Source organism: Hyaena hyaena, unplaced genomic scaffold, assembly GCF_003009895.1.
Source record: "Hyaena hyaena isolate Hyena2069 unplaced genomic scaffold, ASM300989v1 scaffold_221, whole genome shotgun sequence".
Taxonomy (NCBI): domain Eukaryota; kingdom Metazoa; phylum Chordata; class Mammalia; order Carnivora; family Hyaenidae; genus Hyaena; species Hyaena hyaena.
Window position 1 is genome coordinate 441,769 of NW_024080853.1, and position 27,628 is coordinate 469,396.

Below are 27,628 nucleotides of genomic sequence, written 5' to 3' on the forward strand. Positions count from 1 at the left end.
GATCCTTTACCCGCCTCCATCCGGACCGCACAAAATGTGGAGCCATCTCTTTAAACAGTGACAGTTCTTTCTCTTTCTGGCCAGGACTCGTGCACACAAGTTTTGCACTTGGAATTCGGGGCTCTACTCAGAGAAGCTTCATAGCATGGGGGAGGGGAGAGAGGGAAGGGAGGCCCAGAACTCCCTGGGGAAACCTGAGGCCTGGGTGGTAGAGGTAGCTTCTTCCAAGTGCCCTCAGTTCCCAGGAGGAACGTGCAGCGGAAACCCCACTGCCGAGGAGGGGAGGTCGGGGCATGTCAGACCCCAAAGTCCAAGTTTCATGAAAGTTTATCTTTTCCCTAAAGCTCGTTGAGGGACCTGACAGTCCTCAGGGACAGAAAACCATCTCCTCAAGAGGAAGAAGGTCTAGGGGCGCCTGGGTGGCTTAGTCGGTTGAGCGACCGACTTTCGCTTAGGTCATGATCTCGCGGTTCGTGGGTTCGAGCCCCGCGTCGGGCTCTGTGCTGACTGCCAGCTCAGAGCCTGGAGCCTGTGTCAGTCTGTGACTCCCTCTCTCTCTGACCCTCCCCTGCTCACGCTGTCTCTCTCTCTCTCCTAGAAATAAATAAAAACATTAAAAAAAAATTTTAAACCTCCGATATCTAGAAGCATGTCTGACAGAGCAGGGGTGTGGGGTGGAGGAGAGGCAGAGAGAATGACAGAAGGAATCAATCTAAAAACTATTCAAACTAAGAATGAGAAAATTCAGATATNCTCCCTCTCTCTCTGACCCTCCCCTGCTCACGCTGTCTCTCTCTCTCTCCTAGAAATAAATAAAAACATTAAAAAAAAAAAAAGAGGAAGAAGGTCTAGGTGGGGTCCTTTCCTCCCTCATATCAATGGAGCCTCCAGGAGCCAAGAGACTAGCATGGCCGGAGCCCTGGTAAGGAGGCAGCATCTGGCCTCGGCCTCGGTGCCCCAGGGAGCGCACTGGGGAAGGTGAAGTGAGGTGGGAAGCAGCAAGAGGGCCAGGGGGCCAACTAGGAAATTTTGGCTTTTCCCCTGGCTCACAGAACTCGGTCCAGCTGGAGCAGCCGCCTCACTCCCTGGACGGGGCTGCAGCAGTGACCAATGTCCCTGGCCAGAACTACTCAACCCCTGGCGGCCGTGTCCTCTCCCCCCAGAGCCCTCCTCCGGCCCCCCGGCCAGGAAGAGCAGACACCACGTCTGAGCCTGGAACTAGACAGTCCCCCACCTCGGCAGCACGCACGGTTTAGTCTGGGCCCCCTCCGTCCTCTGTAGCCGCTCAAGCCCCCTTCCCAGGGCCTGCCCCCGCCCCCACACCTTCACACAGGTCTCCCTCTGTGCTGTAACACACCGGCCCCTTTCCTGGCGATTGGCTCCGGCCAACTTCTGCCAAGGCTCCAGAGGAGGCTCTTTCTTCGCAGAGCTGGATGGGGGAGGGGCTGGGCGCTGTCCTTCTGAATCTCCAGGTGGGAGCCCCGGGGCCAGGTACGCCGGGAAGCGGCTAGAAGGCTAGAAGATTGGCCTGGGCATCTCCCCAAACTTGGCCCTGCCTGCCAGTTTCCAAGATTTGGACTGCAGATACCATCGCGAGCTCCCCTTGCGCCCTCCTCCCGGCCCCCTGCCCTAGGTCCCAACGCGGAGCCCCCCTAACTCTCCCCCGCGGCTCCTTTCTACCGCTTTCCCTCCTCCCTCCCGAGTCTTTTCCGTCCACGGTCTAGGGCTCGCGGCCTGCGCCTCTGCAAACACCCCCCGCCCCTCCAATCTGGGCAGAACTCCGAGGGGAGGGGCCGGAGGCCCCCCTTCCCGCCTGTGGTCGGAGGGGGCAGCGCCGCAGCCCCGGGTTGGGGGGAGGACAGGAGTCGTCTCTGTGCCCCGCCCGATCAGGCCACTCGGCACACTAGGGGTAGGGGGCGGGAAGCAGGGCTAGCGGAGAGGGGGGTCCGGCCCAGGCAGGTGCGGGCTCTGGCTGGGCCCAGGCCGGCTCCGGGGGCGGGGTCTCAGGTTACAGCCCCGCGGGGGGCCGGGGGCGGCCCGCGGTTTGGGCGAGTTCGCCAGCCTCGAGAGGGGCCGGACGCATATAACGGGCTCCGCGGAGGCGAGAAGACGCAGAGCGCTGCTGGGCTGCCGGGTCTCCTGCCTCCTCCTCCTGCTCCGAGGGCCTCCTGCATGAGGGCGCGGTAGAGACCCGGACCCACGCCGCGCTCCTGCCGCCTCGCTGCGCTCCGCTCGGGCCGGCTCCGCCAGGCCCCGCGGTGAGCCATGATCCGCCTCGGGGCTCCCCAGACGCTGGTGCTGCTGACGCTGCTCGTCGCCGCCGTCCTTCGGTGTCACGGCCAGGATGTCCGTAAGTCGCCCGGTGCCCCTGCGTGCCACCCTTCTGTGCCGTCCCTTCGCACCCTCCCCCGGCCTTCTCCTGCTCTGGAGCCGGCGGGTCCGGCTAGAGTAGCTCCCGGGGTCAGAGCGCGTCGAGACTTGGGCGCATGATGCGCAGGGGCTCACCTAGCGGAGTGCTGCAAGTCGGGGGCTCTGTCCGAGCGTCGGCGGATGCAGGTTGCAGTTGGAGGCATTTGCAGGTCTCTGTGTTGAACAGGAATTTGAAACGTGCTAAGCGTCGGGTCGAGATGTTTGCGCACAGATTTCAGCGCGCTCTTTTCCACCAGCTTTGATAGTTAGGCAGGCGCACACGCACACAACTCGTCTTCCGAAGCACTCGGAGTTCAGCAAAACAGGTCGTGGCCCATCGATCTTAGAAGTTGGAAAGGGCTCTAGCGAAGGACCGAGCAAGCGCCAAAGGGTTGACCTCGCAGTCGCGTCCAGGGGTTGGTGGCTGGAGGGTTCAAAGGGGAGTTAGACAAAGGAGATGCTCCGAATCTGGTGGGCTGAAATCTGAGGCCACAAAAGAGAGGTTTCCGAGAGGCGCTCTGAGATCTCTGCGCCTCTCGAAGTTTCCTCCCCCTCCCGGCTGGCGGCTGGCGCAGGAGCAAGGTGCAGCCCTCGTTCTCATCTCGGCTTTCGCCCTGCCTCTAACGGGTACAGAAACTCCCCGTAGGAGAGGCCATCTGAAAGGCGATAACATTCCAACCAGACCGTGCTTTTCAAACGCCCCAGAAAATAGCGCCCCCTCCCCGCCCTCTTCCCCTCCAAACCCTGGAGGTACTACAATGAGTTACTCTTCTAAATTTCTGGAACTCACCGGGCTAGGCTGCGTGGTGTGTGTGTGTGTGTGTGTGTGTGTGTGTGTGTGTGTGTGGCAGAGGAGGGGGGCACAGTTGGTCAATTGCTATAACAATTTCAACCGAATAGAGTTAGAGATGGCAGTTTTACAGTCTTGTCCAAAGGCAGTTCGGATCTCACCTTTCCATCGTCTCCTTTGGTAACACGTCCCACTGTCTGGGATTATATTCAGGACAGACGAAGCCTGGAAAGTGTATTAGGTAGAGAGGATTTTTTTTTCCCCACGTGTTTGGGCACGTTTCCGATGGCTGGGATTCCAGCGCTGTCTTTGTATGTTACAGATTGTAAATCAATCGCAGAGGAAACTGTTTGGGGAGGCGGGATGGAGGTGAGGGGTGGGGGGGAATCAAAATCCCTCTGCCAAGGAGGCTCTATTTGGTCTCTCCTGCCACCAGGCTGTCTCCAGAGACGGTTTGGAGGGTTATGGGCCCAGGAGGACTTTCCGTTCATTAGAGCGGCTGACCCAGGCGGGGGCAGGACTGGAGCCCGCGGCGCAGCCGCAAGGAACCCGGGGCAGGAGGTTCTGGCCGGGTCGTCCGGTCCTGCGCCCAGCTGGAGGCGTGCTCCGGGCACTTGTTGGAATACTATGTGTCTATAAGTGTTTCCGGCTCGGACTGGCTAGAGTTTTGTCATCAGTTTCCCTGTACACCAACAAAGCTGTCTTCTTGACTGACCTCCGCTTAGTGCACAGTGAAATTAGCTAAGTGACTTTAAAATAATTCCCAAATTCTCCATCTGTTATTAGAGGCGCTCACGTAAGTGGCAGAGCGCTCTCAGCGCCGCAACTTTCCCGGGAGTGAGCGAATTCCACAGTTTCTTGGGCCCCCATCTTCCAGTCGTTCATCCTCCTCCCCGGGAGGAGTGCAGCAGGGCGGTGGACTTCGCTCCCAGGCGCATCTCAGCCTCCTAACCCCCTCCCCTGGGTCGGTGGACCCGAAGAAATGACGTGGGGAAAGGCACAGTCTGCGTGGACGTCAGGAATGTCAGAAACCTAGAGCCCGGGCACGCCCCTCCTCCCCATCCGTCCACGGCTTTGAGAAACTTATTGGAGGCGGCGTGTTTGACCCACATCTGCATTTCACAGCCCTCGCCTGCGAAAGTGCCCCTCGGCTGAGGGGAGAGACCTCAATCCTCCTTTGTGAGGCTTGTTTGCGTTGGGAGATTGGCAGCGATGGCTTCCAGATGGGGCTGAAATGCTGCCCGTATTTATTTAAACTGGTTCCTTGCGGAGACCTGTGAATCGGGCTCTGTGTGCGCCCGAGAAAAGCCCCATTCATGAGAGGCGAGGTCCGGTGGGTTCCCCCGGACTCCCTGACCCCCCCCCTCCACAATGCCCCCCTGTGCCCGCCCGCCGCCACCTCCCGGGCTCCAGCCCTTGCGCAAAGCGGCGGCGAAGCAAAAACAGTTCCCCGAAAGAGGTAACTTTTTAATTGGCCTGCCACAAAGGAGCACTTATACCGCGCTGCGGTAATGAGGGGAACCGGATCAGGCGCGCCGGGATGCTATCGGCAGCGGTTTCGAACAGCAATTATGGTGGTGCTGGGCTCCTCCGTCCACACCTAGAGGATCCGGTTACGGGGCTGGCTCCTTTCTGGGGCAGTCATTTAATCCCACTTTTCACCCTCCCAGTGTCTGTGGGCGAGCCGTGTCCAGAGCTGCTGCCAGAAGTCAGCCAGCGGCTCCCACGTCCCGCGCTGCCTGGCCCCGCCCCTGCGCATCCCTGGGCCGCCCTTCCTAGAGAAATCCGATCCCCATTCAGGTGCACCCCCTTCTCCCAGCGTTTTCTTTTTTTCACCCTGGGCCCTCTTGGGTGAAGGTGGGCTTTTCCTAGGTCCGGACGAGAGACCATTAACCTCTCCTCCTTCCCCTTCCCCACCGCCTGATTTCTACGGTTCCAGCGATTTTAGCCGTGGGCGTGTCCCCGCAGCTTCTGTGTTTACCCTGGGATCCCCCTGTCCTCGCCGGATTATCTTGCCAAAAGGCCGAGCGGATTTCTTCTGGTGGCAAAGAAAAAAAAAAAAAGAAAGAAAGAAAGAAAGAAAGAAAGAGAAAGGGTTATCTTTAGATTTTCAGAGTCTCCTTAAAGAGCAGGAGGCAGGCCCATTTCTTTCTCCGCCCACCTGGTTTGCGGCGCTTTCCTATTTATTCATTCCCTGCAGCTGCCGTTGCTTTGGGGACTTTGATGAGAAAAACAGCGCTGGGCGCTCCCTGGCACGTGGTGTGGGCTCCTCAGGCCCTGGCGCTCTCGCGAGCGCTCTTGCGGGCACAGGTTCCATTTGCGGGGTGAGTTCCAGACGGCAGAGCGCTGGTGCAGAGGGACTAGTCCGTGCTGTTCTCGGTCTTCATTCTTGGAGGAGGCCAGGCCCCAACTGGCTAATCTTAGCCTAGGCCAGGCATTCAAAGTCCCCTGCGCCCTCCCCGCCTCCCCCCAGCCCCAACATTGACGTGTTGTCTCCTGATGAAGGTAGGGGTCTCTCCAGGGAGGGCTACAGCCGGAGGTCGGCAGAAGGGAGACCCTAGACCCTTCTTGTCTCCCACGGCATTCTGTTAGCCTGCTGGGGTCCCAAATGCATTGTTTGAATCGGCCTATCCTCCTCCCCCAGTTGGCCCTAATTCTCATGATTTAAGTCATCGGAGGTGATCCCATTTCTAACTGCTCCTCCTTTAACCCCCACCCCATATATCCACTTTTGGAGTCTGGCTGTTCATAGATTCTAATTCTTGTGGGTAGAATTTTCTACATGCCTCCTGCATTTTAGCTGTCGGTTGTATTTAGCAAATCCGGTAGTTCCTAGAGAAAGGCAGAAAAAAGGCCTCTGTTCCTGGGGTGGGGGTGGGGGTGTCCCTCCATTTCCCGCTCTCCTCTGTATAGTCCCTGAGTTCCCATTCAGAGTCTCACCTGCCCCCCCCCCCCCCCCCCCCCCCCCCCCCCCCCCCCCCCCCGCCTCGGGTCTGCCCCAGGCCAGATGGGAAGAGAATCTGTAGCACCCCACCCCCACCTTCACTGTCAGGCATGGTTGTCATTGGCCAATAGATAGCAGAGTGCAAGGTGCACAGTAAACATATATTGACCGCACGGAAGATTGAATGATGTCTTAGAAAAATAATGTTCAAGTTCTTTACTTTTGTATAGCCGGAGCTCACATCCTTCAGCATTCAAGTGATGTCAAGTTGACCGCAACCTCTTTCTCTTTTTCTCTTCTGGCTCCCCACCCTCTCCTTCCCTTCACTCTCTGCTTCCCCTGCCCTGCCTTGGTGCAGAGAAGGCTGGCAGCTGTGTGCAGGACGGGCAGAGGTATAATGATAAGGATGTGTGGAAGCCCGAGCCCTGCCGGATCTGTGTCTGTGACACTGGGACTGTCCTCTGCGACGACATAATCTGTGAAGACATGAAAGACTGCCTCAGCCCCGAGACCCCCTTCGGAGAGTGCTGCCCCATCTGCTCAACTGACCTCGCCACTGCCAGTGGTCGTAATTTATTTATTTCCTGTTCCACATAAATAAATTACTTGCAGGTGCAGCAAACCTCCCATGGATGCGGGTCATCTCTGCGCAGCAGAGGGGCTGGTTATCCATGGGACCCCAGCAGCTGAAGCTGGAAAGGAAAGGCCACTTCTTGCCTGCAGGTTGAACCGGAATGAGCCTGAGACACTAGAGGGGTCCTTTAAACCTACAAAAAATACACTTCCAAGATCTGGAAGGACAGATGTGGTTCCCCAAAAGGATCCTCTCTGGGATCATCTCTGATCACTAGGGCCGCAATGGAGATCCCATATTCTGTGGGCCAAACCCCAGATACATTCCTCTATTAGCCACACCTTGTCTTCTCTGCGGAAGACCCCTAATGTTCTTCAGTGGGGAAGAATCTGTGCTGGCTAGTGGGGAGAGAGGGGGCGGGCTCCCTTCTTTGAAATATGGAACGCTGGTGGCAGTTTCCTTTTGTTTTTACCTCTCTCGGAGTTAACTGCCAATTAAGAAGTGAGTTATTAGGAGAAGGGGGACCTGGGGCTGGGCTGGAGCCCTACAGGCAGGCGCTCTGGTGGGTTTACTTAGGTACTCCCAGCCAGAACCGGTGCTGCCGGAAGACGTGTGTGCACCGGTGCTGCCGGAAGACGTGTGTGCACGTGCCCCATCTCCCTGCAGGGTAGGGGACGGGCACTCGCCTAGGTGTCTTGGGTGGCCCTCACTCTCCCCTTCCTACTCAAATAAGAGAAGAATGTTGAAAGGGAAGCAAGGAGTTGCCCTTCCTTAACACTTCACCGACACTGGCAAGCTGCTTTTATGGTCTAGATTTCCCGATCATTTCTGAGGCCCCTGTGAGGGAAGTGTTGAGGGCCTCCCTGCTTTCAAGGGGGAGGGGATCACAGATTTGGGGTGGCACTGGCTTCGATGCTCTCTCTAACTCCTGTGCCCTGCTGTGTTTTTGTGCTCGCTTCAAGGAGACCCAGCTTGACCGTAAGACCCTTCTAACTACCTGACTCTTCTTCCGGGAGGGCTTGGGCTGTCGGAAGGGCTTCCTACCCCGCGAGGAAAGAAGAGATTGGACCTTCTGCCAGCTTCTGATGCGTCCTTTCTTGGTGCTCATTAGAGCTTGAGCTGCTCATTTTCTCTTCATACGCTCTGCTCCATTCTTTTGCATGCTGACTGCTTTCTCAATAACAAAGTCTGGGTCCTCTCCATTCCGTGTGGGACCTCAGCATCCCCAGGACCCCAGTGACCCTAACATCCCAACAGAGGGACAGGAAGCTGCCTCCTTCCCGGGTTGTGTCCTTGTCTTAACAAGTGTTTGAGTGACATGAAATGGTGCTCACCCGGCTAATGCACGTTTTCCATTCTTCTCTATTTTTTCCCACTTGCAGGGCAACCAGGACCAAAGGTAAGGGTTTTTTCTTTTCTTTTTTTTAATGTTATTTATTTATTTAAAAAATTTTAATGATTATTGAGACCGAGAGAAACCGAGCATGAGCGGGGGAGGGGCAGAGAGAGAGGGAGACACAGAAACTGAAGCAGGCTCCAGGCTCTGAGGTGTCGGCACAGAGCCTGACATGGGGCTCGAACTCACTAGCTGTGAGATCATGACCTGAGCTGAAGTTGGACGCTGAACCGACTGAGCCACCCAGGCACCCCTCTTTTATTTCTTTTGTTTCTGTTTTTGCTCTCCTCAGGAGCGATGGTGTGCCCACCTGGCCTGTGATTTCACAGGCCGCAGCAGAGCTCGGTTTTCGGGAGACCTCAGTGCTCGGGCTGCAGGGCAGGGCTTTGTGCGGGGGGTGCTTAGTGGGCTGTGTGGCTCATCCTCACAATGTGTCATGTTTCAGGGACAGAAAGGAGAACCCGGTGACATCAAGGATGTAAGTACACATTACCCTTACATGGCTTGCCTCTACTGCTCTAACAGGGTCAGCTCCTTGGACGCCCTCTAACTTGCCATCCTCTGGTGTCTCTCTCTCTCTCTCTCTCTCTCTCTCTCTCTCTCTGTCTCACAGATCGTAGGACCCAAAGGACCTCCTGGGCCTCAGGTAAGAAAGGGAGAAATCCCTTCTTCCATCTCTTCCTCAAGTCACTGCTATGCGGACCCCTGGCCGTGCGTCAGCTCAATGTTCTCTTCACCTTCAGGGACCTGCAGGTGAACAAGGACCCAGAGGGGATCGTGGTGACAAAGGTGAAAAAGTGAGTAGAGAAAAGCCGCCCGACTCCTGTGGACCCCCAAGGCCCTCTGAGCCTCCTCCCCACCCCCTCCCATGTGCATGACCCCCTCCCCGGGGGAAGCTCGTGGCCAGGGGCTTCTTGCATTAACCCTGCTTCACACGGGTGCCCTTTTCTCTTTCTGCCAAGGGTGCCCCTGGACCACGTGGCAGAGATGGAGAGCCTGGGACCCCTGGAAACCCTGGCCCCCCTGGTCCTCCCGGCCCCCCTGGCCCCCCTGGCCTTGGTGGAGTGAGTATCCTTACGTCCCCTTCCTTCAGCTGCCCCTCCAGAAAAATGTGGCTCCTAAATTGCTACTCACACTTACCTGGCTGGCTCCCAGGCTGGCCAGCAGTGTGTACACAGCCCGCCCGTGGGCTTCTCCCCGGGTCTGTAATTTAGTGGAATCACATATTAGGCATCAGACTGTGGCGCTAAGGGATGACTTTTTTCACTCACTGGGTTTCTGCAAAGAAAGTCTTCAGTTACCTGGCTCCCGGGTGTCTGTTCTGTGCGGTTGGTTCGTGGGCGTGGGCGTGGGCGTGGGGGCCGAGGGAGAGGATGACTGGGCGCTCATAGTTCCCTGGAAGAAGAGGGAGCACTGTCCTTGGAAGACATGAACTCGTGGCCCTTGCCAAGTACATTCCAAGCGACTATTCATTCTCATGAAAGAGCCCCACTGAGTGAAGGTGTGTGGCTCAAGTCATTTTTGGAATTAAGCCAGTCAACAAATTATATTATTGTCCAGTTTTTGCAGGTTTGCCGTTTTGATGTTTGCTGGGTTTTAAATTCTTAAACTTAGGCGGTTCGCAGACGCCTGCTACCTTCCTTGCTGAGAAACTTTAAGGTTGTCGATTTCAGTCTTTTGCTGGGTGTGCAAGTCCTGAAAATTTCTTAAAGCCGTTAAAAGCGGTATTTTAGCTAACTTTCTCAACATATGTTAAGTGACATATTTAACATTTGAGAATTCAAAGTAGATTTCTGTAAAATGAAATGCAAGTAACTGATGCTTCTCCAAATAACACGTCATCTTCCGGGGAGATGATGGTGCCACTGTCCTCTAATAACCCGTTTCCAGGACGATTTTTCAGGGATCATTGGTAATTCTATCCAGTGCTAGGTTAGTTTCCAACAATTAGAGTTTATCTAAAATAAAGGGTTTTTTTTTTTTTCTTTTCCTATCCCAATGTATAGCTTACCTGGTAGAGAAGGAACAACATGGGGCCTCTCAAGCTCCTAATGTGGTTGGGTTTATTTGCAGAACTTTGCTGCCCAGATGGCTGGCGGATTTGATGAAAAGGCTGGCGGCGCCCAGATGGGAGTGATGCAAGGGCCAATGGTAAGAAAACACACCGGGTTTTTGTGTTTTTTGATTTTTTTTGGGTTTTTTTTGCAGCCAAAATGGCAGGAGGTGGCCCTTAGCAGAGCCAGAGAATCTGACAACCTCACTTTACAGATAATTGCTTAGAGCAGCTCTTCTCCACCGGCTTATGTAACTTCCCATGCGGTTTGCCCAAAGCATTTGGTTTTTAATGGTGACGGATGCCAGTTTCAATGATGTGCTGGAGTGACCGAGGAGAACGAGCATGGAGAGACACGTATAGGCTGAGCTGCTGGAAGGCCGGTTGCTGTTGCTCTTGGACAGAGAACTGAAGAGCCCAGACAGCAGCCACTGTTCTCCGGCATCCACAAGACTTCCAGCAGGAAATCTCAGCCCTGCAGCTCCGACTTGGCACACGCTAAATGAAACTCCGACTTTAGTAAACATGGCTGCGGGCCAGGAGAGAGCAAGGCCGGCTCCTCTATCCAAACGGTGCCCATAAATAAATAGATTGTGGCAAGGGGAGCGGGAAATGAGAGGGAGCAGCCACTAGATGCCCCCTGCCCACAGAGTCACTTTTTGTCCTTTGTCTGGGCCGTTGGCTGGGAGGAGGTGGCACACGGGAGGCGGCTGGCGAGGCGCTTCCAGTAAACCTCCACCTTTTCTGTTCGACGCAGGGCCCCATGGGACCTCGAGGGCCTCCAGGCCCTGCTGGTGCTCCTGTAAGTACTGGGTCTTTCCTCCCAGTGGGCATGAGGATGCTTTCAGGCTCTCGGTGTCAGTTTGTAGGGCTGACCTGGTGTTCTCCTGTTCCTGTTTAGGGACCTCAAGGATTTCAAGGCAACCCTGGAGAGCCTGGGGAACCCGGTGTCTCCGTGAGTACCAGCGCCCAGCCCTGCCCTCCTCCTGGGTGATGTACCACCCAGCCCCCCGCAGTCCCCTCCCTGGCTCTGCCCAGAGTTTTCCCGGGAGGGCCCCCGAGGACATCTAGATGCCACTTCTTAGCTCTGTGGGATCTCTGGCAGAAACCACGGGGGGCAAGGACTACTCTGTCATAACAGTCCCCTCTCTGGGCCATCCCCAGGTTCCAGTACAGTCAGCTCTGCGGGCTCGCTCGCTCGCTCGCTCTCAGTACAAAGTGGGCTTCTCCCCGTATCCCCTCTTTCTTCCTTATGGGGGGATCTAGATTCCAGAAGCTACACTCCCAAAGTTTTGTCCACTGATTAGGTATCCTCTCTCTCCAGCCATCTCTTAGACTCCCTCACTTTGTTTGTAGGGTCCCATGGGTCCCCGTGGTCCTCCGGGCCCCCCTGGAAAGCCTGGCGATGATGTGAGTACTCCTGAGTAGTCAGATGAGTGGAGGCCTCCTTTGGAAGGGCCTGGGGGTGGTGTATGTGCCGGGGCAGCGAGGCAGAAGCACCCTTGGCTTGGCCCGGGGTGGGGGAGGTGTCCTTAGGGGCAGGACGGTCAGTCGGAGCCTCAGACCCTGTCTGCTGTCTACATTCCTGCTTGCAAGTGCCCGGGGACTGCTTTGGAGCCACTGGGAAGGGAAATAATTAAAACATCGTTAGTTCCATGAAGGGAAATTGAGAAACAAGAGAAGGGAAAGGGAAAACACAAGGGGACAGATTTAGAAGGAAAAACAAAGGAAGACACTCAACAGCCCAGCATTATCTTACTTGTAAATGAGTTAGGAAAAGCGCAGCCTGAGTCAGGATGTCTACAAAGGATGCAAACGAAGTGGAGGGAGAAGAGTTGGCTCTCTGTGCTATTCTTATGAATCGCATTAGACAGTAAAAGTCTCTCTGGGTAAGGCAGCACTGGGCCAGACTGCAGAGCATAGGAGGGGAGAGAGAAAGGCCCCTGGGGCAGCTGGGGGCTGGAGGGCACAGAGAAGTTGGCCCAGCTGTCCAAAAGAATGCATCGTGACCCAGGAAAGGCATTCAAAGTGGAATCTGAAGGAGGTGAGGGGGCTGAGTAGGCAGGTAAGCCAAAGGCATAGAAGACTCGGAGGAGAGACGTGATCTGGATCGTGCCATCTGTGCTAACCTGTCTTCTGGGGAAGCTGAAATACATCTCTCTCCCTTCAGGGTGAAGCTGGAAAGCCTGGAAAATCTGGTGAAAGAGGCCCTCCTGGCCCTCAGGTAAAGACATCTCCGCCTTTCCCTGTCTTTCTCAGCCTCAGACCTCGTTCTGCAAAGTCTCCCTCCTTTGCAGCCAAGGCAGTGGCCTCCACATCCAGTTCAGTTAGCGCACTTCTAAGGCAGAATTCCAGCAGCTCCTACATACATCAGATGCTCAGGGTCCTAACACAAGCCCAAGGGGTGTGGCGGCTGGGCAGCTGTTGTTTACACCCGTTTTCCCATAAGACAGGGGAAGCACAGTGAGGGGGGGCTCTGGGACCTACAGAAAGAGCTGTCCAAGTGCTGGGCTTCTGACCGCCCTGCCGGCCTGAGGGAGCTGGCTGGAGATTCTCGGGCAGCGCAGGGCCGCCTTTCCTCGCTCGGCCCTTCCTCACTGTGCCTTCAACATGTCACCTTTGGACTGCAGGGTGCTCGCGGCTTCCCGGGAACCCCAGGCCTCCCTGGTGTCAAGGGTCACAGAGTAAGTATCACAGATGCGAGTGTCGGGAGAGAGGAATTGCCCTGGGGAGAGAAAATCATTTGGGGGCACAAATCTTCTTCCAGAAGTGTGATTGAACGTTTTCTCTCCTCTCCTAGGGCTACCCAGGTCTCGATGGTGCAAAGGGAGAAGCTGGTGCCCCGGGTGTGAAGGTAAGGACCGAGAAACACATGGGGACCGGGAGACAGAGGGAGACAATGAGGAGCCTTTCTTTCCAGTCCAGGGGATGCTATTGCGTCAGTGAGTTCGGATGTCAGAACAGCTTTGGTTGGGAATGCCCAGTCCTACATTCTGACGGATGAACAGCAGGCCTGGGGAGCTCGGGGAATTGTCCCTTGCAGAGCTGAAGTTTGGGGGTCTCAGTGGTAGCTGAGTTGACCAGAGCTTTCAGCTTCTTCCTTTGGAGTTTTCTGGGGGCAGTGGGGTCCAGCTCACTGACCCTGCGGATCTTTTTTCCAGGGTGAGAGTGGCTCACCGGGTGAGAATGGTTCTCCGGGCCCAATGGTGAGTATGAATCTCGCCCCCCGCCCCCCGGGAGGGCCTCCAGGTGCTCTTCAGACATCTCCTAAAGCCTAGCAGATGGTTCTGCTCCCTTTGTGCAGAGTAGATACTCAGTTTTGTAGATTTGATCTGGTTATGATCAGATCAAAAAGCTAAATTTATCAGCTTAGATGATTTGTTCAAGGTTTCACCCATGTTTCCTTGAAATAGCCCATGAACACACTGGAGATGTGCTTCAGTATTTTAAAATTCTGTTTATTCTCCACGTTTTGGGGTGTTCATCTATTGCACAAAGCAGGACACACCTGTGACAAGACTCAGGCATGAGTGCTCCTCCTAGGCAGAATCATCTTTGATGTGATATGAGAAATCATAGATGGGTCGGGAAGGCAGGGTTAGGGGCACCCACACCTTTGCCTCCTGGGCACATGCATGCTTCCCGCTCTGGTGCCTGGGAAGGACGCGCAGAGTGTCGTTAAGCCGACTCATGCGTGTGTTGTCCTCGTGTGTGTTCTAGGGTCCCCGGGGCCTGCCTGGTGAGAGAGGACGGACTGGCCCCGCTGGGGCTGCGGTGAGTAATGACCAGGCCAAAAGCTATCATTTGGCTGGCCCTTTAGATTTTACGAGGCACTTTTCATATAGGGCTGTTTTGCTTGACCCTCACAATGACCCCGTGAGGCACGGAGAGTATTGTCATCCCATGGGGGTTCACTGAGTGACCCCGTCGCAGATCCCCAGGCCGAGTCTGCACAGTTGAAGGGCAGCAGTGGGAGGGTTGGTTGGTGAGGGCAGAACTCTCTCTTAACCAGGCTGGATTATTCAGGTCATCCCCTTCACAGCCCCCACCCTCGCCATCCACTCCCAGTCAATCCAGTTTGAATTTGTGGACAGACTTCCAGTGCTGTGCTAATTTCTATTCTTTCTGGCTTTGGAGATGATGCCCGATTAAAGCAAACAGTCTAGCATCAACTCATGGAGCCTCTATACTTGACATTGCTGCTTGCCGCCGCCACTGATGGTGATACTGTGTGATCTAATCCCCGTGGCCACCACGCCACCGTCACTTCCTTGGGTTAATAATACCTTACATGCTTTGTCTCATCTAATCTTCCCTCAGATCCTGTGAAGTAGATTCTCTTCTTCTCCCCATTTTAGAGAAGAAGAAACTGAGTCACAGAAAGGTTAAATAGCTTAAGACCATGCTCTGCAGCCTCCGACTCTGGTGGCCTCTTGTTGACGTGGGAAGTGAAGGGCACGGGGATTTGCAGGGGATTTGCGGCTGGTGGAGGGTGCAGGTGTTTATTTCTGATCCCTCAGCAATAGAGAGCCCTTGTAGGTGCTTGGTCAGGCGAGTGATGTGATGAAAGCCGTGTTTAAGAAAGATTATGCTTTCTGTTGAGCTCATACCCCAGCCACCCAGGCTCTGCGGCCCCTCCCCACAGGTTGTTGGAGGGCTGGCCACAGTAAGTCAGCTTCACTCACTCTGCTGCTTGCTGCGTAATGGATCTGTTTAGCAGAAATTTCCCTCCAAAGCAGATCAGTGAAATAACAGGCAGCCCCAACCCCCCACGTGTCCCCCAGAGCTGCCGAGGTGCCCTGGCCCGGGGTCATTTTGTGTGTGAGGGATTAGAGAGTGCTAGGGCTACCAAGAAACACTGCTATTTTTGCAGATCATTAGGACCTGGCTTGTGGCTTTTGGGCCAGGCTTGGAGCCGTGGTGGCCGCACCCTGTCAGGGGCAGAGATGAGCTGCATCCCTGTTCTTCTTCCTCCTCCTCCCTGGGCACAGCAGGCCCTGCTCCTTGCTCCTCCCCGCTGGGTTCCCATCCCCAAAGTAGTCAGGCTGGCAGGCTGTGCATAGGCTTTGGCATAGAAAGTTGACAACGTCATGCAGTTCCAAGTGCGGGCTTGGTGTCAAGGCTGGGCCCGGGACTGGGCTGGGCTGGCCTCTGCCTGCGGTGGTCACGTGCCCCCTTGGGCCAGACTGTGCCCTCTCCCAGCCCTGCTGCAGGGAGAGCCAGGGAAGCCAGCACAGGCCTCATGGATCATGCTGGGCCCTGGGCCTCTCCTCTGCCCAACCCCTGAAGGGAGGGGTGCTCCAGAGCTTCCCGAAGCAGCCGGCCTGGCCGAGAATGGGCTCTGGCCAATGCCAAGGCTTTATGTTCCCGCTGACATTTTTTTTCCTGTCAAATCTCCTCTTGCGTTCCTGTTTAATGCCAATCTGGAGCATCTTAGTCAGGAGACATGGATTGTAGCCAGGAAGAAGTTTGAGTCTTTTTAAAATATGAGCTCCCCCTAAAGCATCCTCCTTCAGCATCCTAGAAGAGGCAAAAGCAGGCAGGCAGGGCTCAGCTTGGGAAGGCCACCTTCCGGCCTCTTCCAATCCCCTGCCGAGGACCAAGTGCCAGGCCTAGTCTAATGGTTCCTAGAGTTTGGGTATAAGTTCCCTGGGCCCTGAGAGAGAAACTAGGGGGGTGCTCACCACAAACCTGGGGGGGAACCCCTCAAAATTAGTTCTAGAGAGAGAACTGGCAGCCCTATCCTTCTGTGTAAAGGACTCTCGGGGGCAAGAGCTTAGATGTGGTCCTCAGGTTGTGCTCAGGGCTCTGTCCCCAGCGCAGAGCAGGGTTTCTTCCTGGGCCAGCAGCAGCATCTGTGTTTCCTTAGAAATAGGTTGTCTGGAGTGGGTGTGGAGGGGGCGGAGCCCAGGGGCATCTTGGACTTAACCAAGGGGAGGCCTTAACCAAGGAGGTTAACCAAGCCCCCAGAAGTGTTTCCTTGCTGGGAGCAGGTGGGAGGAATTGTCTTAGGTTTGCTGCTTGGCTGTTTCATTTTCCTTTGGCCTAATTCACTGAGTCTTTGAATAATAACTTGGCCTTGATGTTGGGGTATTTGGGGTCTAAATCGAAGTTTAAGAAATGGAAGAACCAGGAAACCACCCAAGCTTTGTTTAAGCTGAGAGTATGCCTGCTGCTGCCTCCAACATGGAGTTCTGAGGCTGTCCTCCTGGGGGACTGCTCTGTGCCATCCCTGGCCAACCCCCCCCCCCCCCAGCCCTGGGGCCTCTGGGGCACAGTGCAGTCCATGTTTTGTGTGGGTGGACTGTAGGCGGGGAGGGCCTGGCCTGTTGGTCAGGCACCTCTCACCATGACCGTTTCCTTCTCCCCTGCTGACAGGGTGCCCGGGGCAACGACGGTCAACCAGGCCCTGCTGGGCCTCCGGTAAGTGCCTGTCATCTGTGGTAGGTTTACCCGAGTCCCCTCAGCAGCCCAGTAGAGTTGGCACTGTTCCTTCAGTGCAACCAGGGCAGTGTTGGGGCTTCTTGGGCAAAGAGAGAGGAATCTGTATTACCCACGTGTGGCGATAACAAGCTTTGAAGCAACGGCTCATTTTCCTCAGCTATCCATTCAGCCTTTTTTGAGGAGGGATAGATAGGGACGTAAAAGGATCATCTGCTTCTCACCATGTCTATAGTTAGGACCCGGCTTTGCCTTGTGAAGCCAGGCTCAGGCAGTGGGGGCGGTTTCCGTCCAGGGACCTTGAGCCACAATGGATATAGTGCAAAATCAGTACAAAGGTGGGAAGGAGCGTGAGGTGTGGGGCTGGCTCACTTTGGGGGGTGCACAAATACTGCCCAGACACAGCATTCCCCTCTCCTTCTCCTTCCTCCCTCTAGGGTCCCGTGGGTCCTGCTGGCGGTCCTGGCTTCCCTGGTGCTCCCGGTGCCAAGGTATGTGCCCTGCAGGTGGAGTCAGGACCCCCCCCCCATAACCCTCACTGCCCCCTGCACAGCCCCCACTTCCCTTCTGAGGAGCGTGCCCCACCCCCACCCACTGCTGCTCTCCGAGGAGGCAAGGAAGAGCCAGGCGGTTCAGTTATCGGCTGGAAGGGAAAGTGAGATGGAATGATAAAAAGCTGGAGGTACAGTTACAGCTTCAGACGGGGGAAGAGGTAGAAAAAGATGGGGAGACACCGGAAATCTGGGAGGGAGCAGAAGACCAGGAACTGAGGAAAGCAAACTCTAGACCCGGAAGAGAGCTGGAGGAAGTGGGCCCTGAGGAGATGGCTCCAAGCTTCCCTCGCCCCTACCTCATGGTGGGGGGGTGGGGGGGAGGGGCTGGCTCTTCCAGGCAGTGTTAACAGAGTTCTTCCAAGTATTAATAGGGGCCAGCAGGAGGCCAGCCAGTTCAGGGAAAGGCCTCTGTGGCCCAAGAAGGATTCCAGGCGCACGTTCCCTGGGAATTCTCTCCCGGGGCAGCGGGCAGCCGGGAGATGAATAAGGAGCCTCCATGTGGTCACTGGCATCAGGTTGCCTTTCCCCTCCTGGGGGTTTCCATGGCAACCAGACAGTGTCTGAGGCCCTGGGAGCTGGGTGAAGGAGACCCATTGTGAGGAGGGACAGCGGAAGGTGAGGGGGCCTGACCTTTAGAAAATAATAATTACAAGAGTGAAGCAGGAATGTTCTGAGAAGAAACCTGAGGAGGCTCTGCCCTGCCTCCAGGTCCCCAGTCCTCCCCAGGGGACTCAGCCGGCCAGAGAGCCCAGATCGCAGCCAGTTGTAACTTTCAGGAAAAAAAATGAAAGTAAAAGCAGAGGCCGTTTTGGGGGGTTGCGGGGCCTGCCAGAAGCCGAGGAGGATTGGCCTGTGGTCAGAGCAGGGGCAAGTGGAGTGGGGCACTGTCCCGGCTTGCTTTCGCCCTGGCTCTCTGGCTGGCTTCAGACTGGCCTGGGCCAGAGCCTGGGGGTGGCAGTGTTCGCACATGGGCCAGACACAAGTGGAGCGGTGCCCTGAGCCCAGCTGTCCGAGGGCCTTCCTTTCCTCGGCGAAGGAAGAGGGGGAGAGGGGGAGCTGAAGGCTGCCCACCCCAGTTGCCCGTCCAGCAGCCTGCGCTGCCAGGTGGGCAGGACTCCCAGCACTGGCCTTCCTGAGGCCTGGTGCCGTGGCCCGGAGGTGTGCACTTGCTGTGGGGGCTTATGGTGTGGAGGGAGACGGAGAGCAGAGGAGGCGTGGGGGGAAGGCAGCAGGTTGGCAGGCTCACTCGGGGGACCCTGCGGGACCATGTGGGGAAGACACCCGTGTGCGCGCACAGTGGGTGCACATGTGTGACTCCGCTTTCTGTCCCTGAGCTGTTGCTGGCCCGTGAGAGGGCTTTGTCCCCCGGCTTCTCCTCACTCCGCCCCTCTCTGTCTCCGTCCAGGGCGAAGCTGGCCCCACCGGTGCTCGAGGTCCCGAAGGCGCTCAAGGTCCTCGAGGTGAACCTGGTACTCCTGGGTCCCCTGGACCGGCCGGTGCCTCTGTAAGTGCAGCTCCCCTTTGGCCTGAAGCGCCTGGGGTCTGTGGCCCAGGTGCTCTTGACTGTTTACCTCTGAGAGAAGTGGAGCCCATTCGGAGCCCCACCACCCAAACCTTCCTTTAGGCCCAGCACCTGCTCCTGCTCTCTAGGGGCAGGTCTCCCTCCAGCCCCATCCTGTCCTTGAAACGCCCAGCAGGGCCATGTCTGGGACGGCTAGCTGCTGGCCCAGCCCCTGGGCCTGCGGTCTGGGAGGACAGGCAGGTGGCTGGGGTCTGTTCTTTGCTACTTATTTTATAATGACACCATCTCTATCCTCAGGGTAACCCTGGAACGGATGGAATTCCTGGAGCCAAAGGATCTGCTGTGAGTGTTGCCCTTGGACTTGGCTCCTCCAGGTGGGGTCAGTCCCTCCTTGCTCTCTCTCCTGATGCCCCTTTCTTCTACTCATGCTGACAGGGTGCTCCGGGCATTGCTGGTGCTCCCGGCTTCCCTGGGCCCCGTGGTCCACCTGGCCCTCAAGGTGCAACTGGTCCTCTGGGCCCGAAAGGTCAGACGGTAAGGCCCAGAGTGAACCCCAAGTCCTACCGATACCATCGGAGTCAAACCCGCCATCCCTCCTTCCTGCGCTCACACCAGTTGTTGGCGGTTGGGGGGCACACCTTTAAGGGTTTCCGGAGGTGGGGGCAGGGCCCCTGGAGAGAACCCCGTGTTGAGAACCTGCCTCTGTCTTTTCTCAAGGGTGAGCCTGGTATTGCTGGCTTCAAAGGCGAACAAGGCCCCAAGGGAGAGCCTGTGAGTACCTGCCCACCAGCACTTGGGCTCAAGACTATCCCCCAGCCCACTGCCCTACTCCTCCGTAGCCCTGTCCCCTAATCTGGGACCTCTCAGGCTGTGCCTGGAGGAGGGGACAGATCAGGGTTGAGAGACTGATGCAACCTTCCATCTTCAACTCATCTGAACAGTTGCAGCTGGACACCCTCTCTCTTCCCACTGCGCCACCTCTGCTCTTCCCAGGCTGATCCTCTGTGGCTCCTCTTCCCCCGCATCCCCAGCCCAGAAATTATAGCCAAGGCCCCTTCCACCACACTCCAGGTCAGTGATTGATCCGGGGCCAGGTGAAGGCTTACCCTGTTTCTCTTCTGTGCCGGTTCTCAGGGCCCTGCTGGCCCCCAAGGAGCCCCTGGTCCCGCTGGTGAAGAAGGCAAAAGAGGTGCCCGTGGAGAGCCCGGTGGTGCTGGGCCCGTTGGTCCCCCTGGAGAAAGAGTAAGTGGAGTCCTGGGCCCCACTTTCTGTGGAGTGTGACCTGAACGTGGAAGTTGAGTCTCTGTGGCTCTGTGTTCTTGTCAAGTCCTATGGCCTGAGTATCAGATTCCTTTCTTCTTCTCCCCTCCCTGCCATGGGGATAGGGAGCCCTTATTTGTACCCCACGCCCCCAGGAGGGCATGAAATGGTTTGAGCTACTCCCCAGGTCAGGCCAAAGAAATTACTTTTTCAGAATCTTGCCGGCCGTGGCTACAGCCCCCCAGAAGCTGTGGGTTGGTGGGATTGTCCCCTGAAACCTGGCTGGGCTCCTTGGAGTCACGGTTGGCTCAGGGGCCATTCTCGCTCACCACCTGCCCTCCCACTTCTTCCTAGGGTGCTCCGGGCAACCGTGGCTTCCCAGGTCAGGATGGTCTGGCAGGTCCAAAGGTGAGTGGGGGAGGAAGGGCTTGGGGTCCCTGCATAGCTGGTCACATGGCCTCCTGCTGACGGTCTCCCCTTGTGTAGGGAGCCCCTGGAGAGCGAGGGCCCAGCGGCCTTGCTGGCCCCAAGGGTGCCAACGGTGATCCTGGCCGTCCCGGAGAGCCTGGCCTTCCTGGAGCCCGGGTAAGTAGCACAGCCGCTTTTGCCCTTGACTTCCCGCTGTGATCAGAGTCCTCATGCCCTTCCCCACCTGGTCTCTCCAGCCCTGCGCTGAGAATTGGGAGGACCTGGGCCTGCCTTGACACTCACCCTCTCTCTCTCTCCTGAACAAAGGGTCTCACTGGACGCCCTGGTGATGCTGGTCCTCAAGGCAAAGTTGGTCCTTCTGTAAGTCCGCTGTTTGGGGTTGCTGGGAAGGGTTGCGGGAATATCTTGGGGAAGGAGGTAGGAGAGCCAGGAGCCTGGGTGGGGGCAGCCCGTGAAGTTAGAGAACGGGGGAGGGGTGCAGACGGTAGGTACCGGGGCCAGGTGTGGAGCTCTGAAAATGCCACCCCGTTGTGCATCGGGCCATGAGGGAAGACAAAGCCTGGTGGGCAGTGCAAAGCTTCTGATTTAAGCAGCACCTTGTTGCTGATGGGGTCCACGTGCGCAGTGCGGGCTGCTGGTTGAAACCTTGGTAGATCCCACGTGCTGTGTCTGGATGTTGTCTTGCCCTGCGCCTGCCACATAGGCACTTAGTAGATGGTGGATGGACGGCTGTGGTAAGAGCGTCTACATTCTGAGAATGGTGTCCTCTCTTCCAGGGAGCCCCTGGTGAAGATGGCCGCCCTGGCCCTCCGGGTCCTCAGGGTGCTCGTGGGCAGCCTGGTGTCATGGGTTTCCCTGGCCCCAAAGGTGCCAATGTAAGTAATAACTTGCCCTTCCATTTCCTTCCACGTGGGGCCACCTACCTCCTTGCCCCCTGGGGAAAGGGCTGGCTCCCAAATAGAGTGAGCCCAAGGGCAGGTCTGAGTGGGATCCTGGGTGCCGTGGGGAGCTGGGGCTCCACGTCCTGCAGGGGTGCGTGCGATCTGGGGAAACCCAGGCCTCCTTAGAGCTTCAGGACATCTCAGCCGTGACTCTGTTCCATGGGGTGGTGCTGTCACGCCTCTGAGCATAAGAGAAGGTGCTAATATTCAGCTTGAGCTTTCGCTGTCCATTAGGCCCTAAGCCCCCGTGTCCCCCACCTGCTCTACCCTCTTCTGCCACTGAAACCCTCCATTCATGGTCCTGCACTCTTTCCCTCCAGGGCGAGCCTGGCAAGGCTGGTGAGAAGGGACTGCCCGGTGCTCCTGGACTGAGAGTAAGTGCCCTATCTCACTACCCATGCATTGGTGCTGGCTGGACACCTTCAAGGGGAGATGCTTCTGCGGACCCTAGTTAGCAGCGTGGAGTCCTGTGGCTGAGCTCCTGCTCCTCTGGGCCCTTTGAGAGTGCACACAAGCAGACTTCTAGTTGCTATTGGTCAGTAGCCAGGGAGATGGGGAAGACTCCCATCCTGAGAAAGATTGGGAAAAGGAGGGGCTCAGGAAAGGAAGGTGGGGGGAGAAATGGAGTACCGGTTGGGGGATCATGGAGGTCTGGAAACTCAGGGCTACCAAGTATACCTGCCAGGTGCTGGCGTCTGCAGAACTGAAGAGCATGTCAGGACCTCACCCTCTTCTCCTTTCTCTAGGGTCTTCCTGGCAAAGATGGTGAGACTGGAGCCGCAGGCCCCCCTGGACCTGCTGTAAGTACCTGCCTGGCCTCCCTTGGTGGCCCTGTGGGCATGGGGCTGTGGCATGGAGGCCGAGGCACCTCAGGCCCACTCAGCGCTGAAACTAACTGTGGGTGTGGGCTCAGCGGGACACCAGACCCACTCAGCCAAGGCAGTGTGGCCCCCAGCCGTTTCAGGGGTGCGGGTCATTGGTGGGAGAACAGTGAGGCACGCACTCACGCACACCTCTGTTGGGCAGTGCAGGGGGGTGATGGCCTGCCCTCCTGCTGGCCACCCCAGTCCCCCGTGTCTGAGGCTCTTAGATTCTCTGGAGCGCTTAAGGTCACCTTTGTTTCCTTTTGCAGGGACCTGCTGGTGAACGAGGCGAGCAGGGTGCCCCTGGGCCATCTGGGTTCCAGGTAGGTGGCCAGACTGGGCCCCCTCTTCAGTCGTCTCCATGTCCAGGGTTCTGTGGGCAGCAGTAGGCACCGCGGGTGGAGGGCCCGCCCCTCTCAGGGGCGATGAGGCTTCCCTGTAGTCCTGGCTCTTGCCTTGTGCTGGGCCTCCCTGGAGGGCTGGAAGAGTAAACTTACTCTTTTGCTAACGCATGTCACTTTGCCTTCTAGGGACTTCCTGGCCCTCCCGGTCCCCCAGGTGAAGGTGGAAAACCAGGTGACCAGGTGAGTATGGGACTCTTTGAACCTGCAAACTGTTTAGAGAGGGAAGGTCTCTTCTGCTGTGCAGGAGGGCATGAGGAGCCGCAGGAGGCCGGCAGGGTCTGGGCCACATTCCAGCCCAGCCTCCAGCGGGAGGGATGCTCCTCCCCAGCGGTGGGCCATCCAAGCTTCCGCTCTCACTCGACCTTGTTTGTTCTCCAGGGTGTTCCTGGCGAAGCTGGAGCCCCCGGCCTCGTGGGTCCCCGGGTAAGTATTGGCCATTTCTGGCGGTCCCCTCAGGCCTGCTCCCAGACCTGCGCCCGGGTCCTGGGGCCCCTCTCTGCTCCCTGCTTCTCCCTGGGCCTTGGCCCCATCACTCACTTGACTGCTCCATGGTGTCCCTGCCACAGGGTGAACGAGGTTTCCCAGGTGAACGTGGCTCTCCCGGTGCCCAGGGCCTCCAGGGTCCCCGCGGCCTCCCTGGCACTCCTGGCACTGACGGCCCCAAAGTAAGTAAGGCTGTTGGGGTTGTCTGGGGCAGCCTGGGAGGGAGGGGATGGGGCTCAGGAGGAGTGAGGACAGGAGAAGGGAAGACAGAAGATGGGAAGGAGGTCTGGCCTGGGAGGACGGGAAGGAAAGGGGCCTTGGGCGCTGGGGTCCTGGGCAGGTGCTGCCCACTAGACTCCTTTCCCCCCACCCTACAGGGCGCCTCTGGCCCAGCTGGCCCCCCTGGGGCTCAGGGCCCTCCAGGTCTGCAGGGGATGCCCGGTGAGAGGGGAGCAGCTGGCATCGCTGGGCCCAAGGGAGACAGGGTGAGTACCAGGCCCCCGAAGCTGGCTTCCCTGCACCCCACTCACCCCCTCCCCCGACAGCACCGGTGGGGAGGCAGGTCCATAGTTAATTCTCCTGAGGAACTTGCAGACCTCCTCTCACCCTGAACCCATAGCTGGGCCTGCAGCCTCAGCCAGGGTGAGACGGAGCTGGAGTCCCCTCCTGAGGTGGCCCATCTTCTCTATCCCACAGGGTGATGTTGGTGAGAAAGGCCCCGAAGGAGCCCCTGGGAAGGATGGTGGACGAGTAAGTGAATGCTGCTTGCAGGCACCTTGGGGACCCCCCGGGTCTCCAGCCCCACGCTCTGGGCACAGAAGGGCACACAGTGTGTGAGTGCAGCCTCTGGTCCTGTGTCCGTTGTGCAGACTGGGCAGCTTTGGGACTCTTCCTGACAAGGCTGGGGCCACGAGTGTGAGGTCCCCGGGCTCCCTGGTCAACTTCCTGCCTCCCTCACACCTTTGTCTTTCTCCCTAGGGCCTGACTGGTCCCATTGGGCCCCCTGGCCCTGCTGGTGCCAATGGTGAGAAGGTGAGTCCCCGCTCCCTTCCCGCATGGCCCCCCTCCCCTATCTCACCTCCTCATCTCCTGCCAAAGGCTGCTGTCTCTTCTCACATGGCAGCTGGCACCCTCCTGCCCACTGGGGGCTGCAAGGAGGGAGGGGTGGGGGTCTTCTTAAAAGCAGAGTCAGGGGCTGTGCAGCCTGTCCAGTGGAGCCGTTGCAGGGAGGGGGCCAGTAAACCAGCATTCAGCAGAGGCCCCAGGAACTCCGCTTGGACTGAAGCCCCAGGGAGAAAACAGGCCACCCACCAGAGGGCTTCCTGCACACACTTTGCTCTCGAAGATCCCCACTCTGACCCCACCCCTTACCTGTGGCTCTCGTCCCCCCCTTCAGGGAGAAGTTGGACCTCCTGGTCCTGCGGGAACCGCTGGTGCTCGTGGCGCCCCGGTGAGTATCTGCCCCTGAGCCTGGCCTGTCCCCAGACCCCTGGGAGCAGAAGCCACCCTACCTCTCAGCCTGGCCCTGTGGGTCTGCGGGTGGGAGGAGAGATGAGAAGGCCTCATCTCCATGATGCGGTCGAGGTGGAGGGCCTTCAGTTCGCCAGATCCTCTGACCAAGAGAGGCCTTCCTGTGAGGGTTCCTTGTATTCAGGACAGAGCTTCCTGGGGGCTGTCTGCGTGCCCTCTCTCTGGCCTTACTATGCAAGGGCTGGACCATAAGGGCCCTGCCTTATAGGAGGGGACAGAAGCAGGCAGGCATAGGGTCTTACATCTCCTCGGCCCCTTCTCCCACAGGGTGAACGTGGAGAGACCGGCCCCCCTGGGCCCGCTGGATTCGCAGGACCTCCCGTGAGCATCCCTATCCACTCTCCTTCCCACCTGCCACTCAGGCCAGCTCTAAAGCTGAGGGACCCTGTAGCCTGTGGGAGAGGGAGGGACAGAATTTAAAGAAGAGGGAAATAGCTTCTTCCTTCTTTCCTTGCACACACACACTGATCTCACAGTCCCATCTTAGGGCAGCTTTCAGGCCAGGGTGGGCACACGCTCGCTCACTCACTCACTCGTTTACTGACGCACCCACTCACCCAGAGCCCTAGCCCCTTTGGAAGAACACTGATTATCTGACTTGCCTCTCACTCACCCGCTTCCTCCTTCTTGGGACAGGGTGCTGATGGGCAGCCAGGTGCCAAGGGCGAGCAAGGAGAGGCTGGCCAGAAAGGTGATGCTGGTGCACCGGGTCCTCAGGGCCCCTCTGGAGCTCCTGGGCCTCAGGTAGGTAGCAGTGAGCTCCCCCAGGAGCTGTTCCCACAGGGCAGGGACTTTGGGGTGCAGGATGAGGGGCCTGGACACGCAGAGAATGACCAGGAGGCCTGGGTATCACCCCACTGGAGTTTAAGCCCCTCTACCTGGCAGATGCTGGTGCCTGCTGCTGTCCCAGCCACAGAAGGGAGCAGCTGTGGGAAGAATTTGTCCTTGGGGATAAAGGATCAAAAGTAGCTCAATGGGCTTACGTTGTCTAGGGTGTGGGGACCAGGAGACAGACCCAGAGTGTAGGCTGAGGACAGACAGCTGGAGACGAAGCAGCCAGGCTCCTGGGAGGGACTGGGGATACCTCGGAGCAGCTCTGCAGATGCCTGCCAGGCTTTACCCCCGAGGTCTTCTAGAACAGAGTCTCTATTGCAGGGGCCGCAGCCCCACCTGTGATGGCTTCTCCAGGCTAGGATGTTAGTGCCAAGAAGGCTACATCTTAGAAAACCTAGCCCTCAGGAGTTGGCTGTTGGGGGTCAGGCCCTATGCCCAGAAGCCACAGCTCTCCTCTGGATGGCTGGGCCTCACGGTCTCTCTTTCCTTCCCAGGGTCCTACTGGTGTGACTGGTCCTAAAGGAGCCCGAGGTGCTCAAGGCCCTCCGGTGAGTGAGGTCCCCGTTCCCCCGAGGTGGGGTGGAGGTTACCTTGGGGGCAGCAGCTGCTGTCACGCAGAAGGCCTGGCCAGATGCTCCCATGGTGGTGCTCTGGGATTTACTCACCCCCTTTTTCCTTGGCCTTGCTTCTGCCCCCAGTCCTGTGGGAGAGCAGGTGCCCCTCTGCCGGTGTGTGGTGATCCTGGGTGGTCTCTGGCCCTGGGCAGGCCCCCTGCTCAGCTCCCAAAGCACTGGCTGTCCCAGCTGGAAGCAGAGAAGCTGCAGCTTCCTGATCCGATGGCCAGACCCCATGGGGCCCTTTCTCTAGCTCTCCTTGCCGTTTCACACCAGCCTCTGAGTCACACCAACCTCTGAGACACCCCCCTCTGTCCCCTTGAACCTTCTGAGGTCCCAAGGGATTCAGGGTCTTTCTTCTCATCACACAGGGAGCCACCGGATTCCCTGGAGCTGCTGGCCGCGTTGGACCCCCCGGCTCCAATGTAAGTGACGCTCCTGAAGTTCTTACCTTACGCTTGGCAGGGGGGGCACAGTCCCAGCAGGGCTCCAAAGCGCGCAGGCTCGCCTCCCTCCCTTTGTGCCTTTTTCATCTCCTGGGAGTAGTTGATCATGGGGGCCTGTGACCCTCTTGTTGGCCAGGGGCAACCTTCCCTGCTGCTTGGGGCTGAACCCTCAGACTCCTGGCTCAGTGGGCAGGACGGGTGGGCACGATTGCCTCGACACGTTTCTGGAGCACATTCTGTGTTCCCGGCCTGTACAAGCTCTACATTTTGCCCACAGGGAGTCTGCCACGGAGGGAGGAGAGATGGTGAAAAGTCACCCAGTTCACCACCAATCAAGTGCAGGGGGAGTGGGTGCCGAGGCTTAGGGGTCAGAAGAGCCAGGTTTGAGCTGTTCCTTGAGGGACGGTGGGATTGAGGCTGAAAGAAAGGAGGCAGGAAGAAGTCCAAGTAGATCAGAAAAAGCAAACGTGGGGCTGGACAAGCCAGGGCTGGCTGTTCAGAGTTCTCTCCTCGGAGAGGAGGGGGAAGAGGTAAACTGGGGTGGGGGTCAAGCTTCCTTGGTGTGGCGGGAGCCGCAGGGGGAAATGCTATCCCTGGGACCACATGGCTTTGGCAGCCTGGGTGGGGCAGGCTGAGATGCGTTCTCATTTCTTGCATTTGCTTTTCTAGGGCAACCCTGGACCCCCTGGTCCCCCTGGTCCTTCTGGAAAAGATGGCCCCAAAGGTGCTCGAGGAGATAGCGGCCCCCCTGGCCGTGCTGGTGACCCTGGCCTCCAAGGTCCTGCCGGACCCCCTGGCGAGAAGGGAGAGCCTGGAGACGATGGTCCCTCTGTAAGTCTGGGCCAGGAAGTCATCTGAGCTCACGGGGCATGGAGTGGGAGGGGACACCACGGAGGGGCTGCTGCCGGGGAAGAGTGCTGGTTACCTGTGAACGGGGGCCAGGCTGGGTATGGATGGCTGGGCCACTTCCTGTCAGAGCTCAAGTTCTCGCTCCCGCCTCCCCTCTCGTAGGGTCCCGATGGTCCTCCAGGTCCCCAAGGTCTGGCTGGTCAGCGGGGCATTGTTGGTCTTCCTGGGCAGCGTGGTGAGAGAGGATTCCCCGGCCTGCCTGGCCCATCGGTGAGTGAAGGCTGCCCCCTCT

The 27,628-nt window shown here is 57.8% G+C and overlaps 1 protein-coding gene across 2 annotated transcripts in view; it reads left to right on the forward strand.

Moving 5' to 3' along the window:
• Positions 1 to 2,265: 2,265 nt before the first annotated feature.
• The window catches only part of COL2A1 (collagen type II alpha 1 chain), a 30,321-nt gene continuing 4,958 nt past the window's right edge, over positions 2,266 to 27,628 (forward strand). Inside the window, exons 1-43 of one of the 2 annotated variants that reach the window (XM_039243135.1) lie at positions 2,266 to 2,350; positions 6,502 to 6,708; positions 8,100 to 8,116; positions 8,559 to 8,591; positions 8,727 to 8,759; positions 8,857 to 8,910; positions 9,076 to 9,177; positions 10,187 to 10,264; positions 10,924 to 10,968; positions 11,068 to 11,121; positions 11,523 to 11,576; positions 12,337 to 12,390; positions 12,797 to 12,850; positions 12,967 to 13,020; positions 13,328 to 13,372; positions 13,887 to 13,940; positions 16,545 to 16,589; positions 17,045 to 17,098; positions 18,567 to 18,665; positions 18,981 to 19,025; positions 19,119 to 19,217; positions 19,401 to 19,454; positions 19,818 to 19,925; positions 20,298 to 20,351; positions 20,430 to 20,528; positions 20,679 to 20,732; positions 21,149 to 21,247; positions 21,634 to 21,687; positions 22,060 to 22,113; positions 22,446 to 22,499; positions 22,707 to 22,760; positions 22,959 to 23,003; positions 23,147 to 23,245; positions 23,441 to 23,548; positions 23,760 to 23,813; positions 24,042 to 24,095; positions 24,460 to 24,513; positions 24,861 to 24,914; positions 25,230 to 25,337; positions 25,922 to 25,975; positions 26,413 to 26,466; positions 27,157 to 27,318; positions 27,499 to 27,606. In XM_039243135.1, coding sequence (XP_039099066.1) covers positions 2,266 to 2,350; positions 6,502 to 6,708; positions 8,100 to 8,116; positions 8,559 to 8,591; positions 8,727 to 8,759; positions 8,857 to 8,910; positions 9,076 to 9,177; positions 10,187 to 10,264; positions 10,924 to 10,968; positions 11,068 to 11,121; positions 11,523 to 11,576; positions 12,337 to 12,390; positions 12,797 to 12,850; positions 12,967 to 13,020; positions 13,328 to 13,372; positions 13,887 to 13,940; positions 16,545 to 16,589; positions 17,045 to 17,098; positions 18,567 to 18,665; positions 18,981 to 19,025; positions 19,119 to 19,217; positions 19,401 to 19,454; positions 19,818 to 19,925; positions 20,298 to 20,351; positions 20,430 to 20,528; positions 20,679 to 20,732; positions 21,149 to 21,247; positions 21,634 to 21,687; positions 22,060 to 22,113; positions 22,446 to 22,499; positions 22,707 to 22,760; positions 22,959 to 23,003; positions 23,147 to 23,245; positions 23,441 to 23,548; positions 23,760 to 23,813; positions 24,042 to 24,095; positions 24,460 to 24,513; positions 24,861 to 24,914; positions 25,230 to 25,337; positions 25,922 to 25,975; positions 26,413 to 26,466; positions 27,157 to 27,318; positions 27,499 to 27,606 — 3,003 coding nt within the window. The remainder of the gene's footprint in view (positions 2,351 to 6,501; positions 6,709 to 8,099; positions 8,117 to 8,558; positions 8,592 to 8,726; positions 8,760 to 8,856; positions 8,911 to 9,075; positions 9,178 to 10,186; positions 10,265 to 10,923; positions 10,969 to 11,067; positions 11,122 to 11,522; positions 11,577 to 12,336; positions 12,391 to 12,796; positions 12,851 to 12,966; positions 13,021 to 13,327; positions 13,373 to 13,886; positions 13,941 to 16,544; positions 16,590 to 17,044; positions 17,099 to 18,566; positions 18,666 to 18,980; positions 19,026 to 19,118; positions 19,218 to 19,400; positions 19,455 to 19,817; positions 19,926 to 20,297; positions 20,352 to 20,429; positions 20,529 to 20,678; positions 20,733 to 21,148; positions 21,248 to 21,633; positions 21,688 to 22,059; positions 22,114 to 22,445; positions 22,500 to 22,706; positions 22,761 to 22,958; positions 23,004 to 23,146; positions 23,246 to 23,440; positions 23,549 to 23,759; positions 23,814 to 24,041; positions 24,096 to 24,459; positions 24,514 to 24,860; positions 24,915 to 25,229; positions 25,338 to 25,921; positions 25,976 to 26,412; positions 26,467 to 27,156; positions 27,319 to 27,498; positions 27,607 to 27,628) is intronic. The other variant, XM_039243136.1, reaches the window with a different exon arrangement.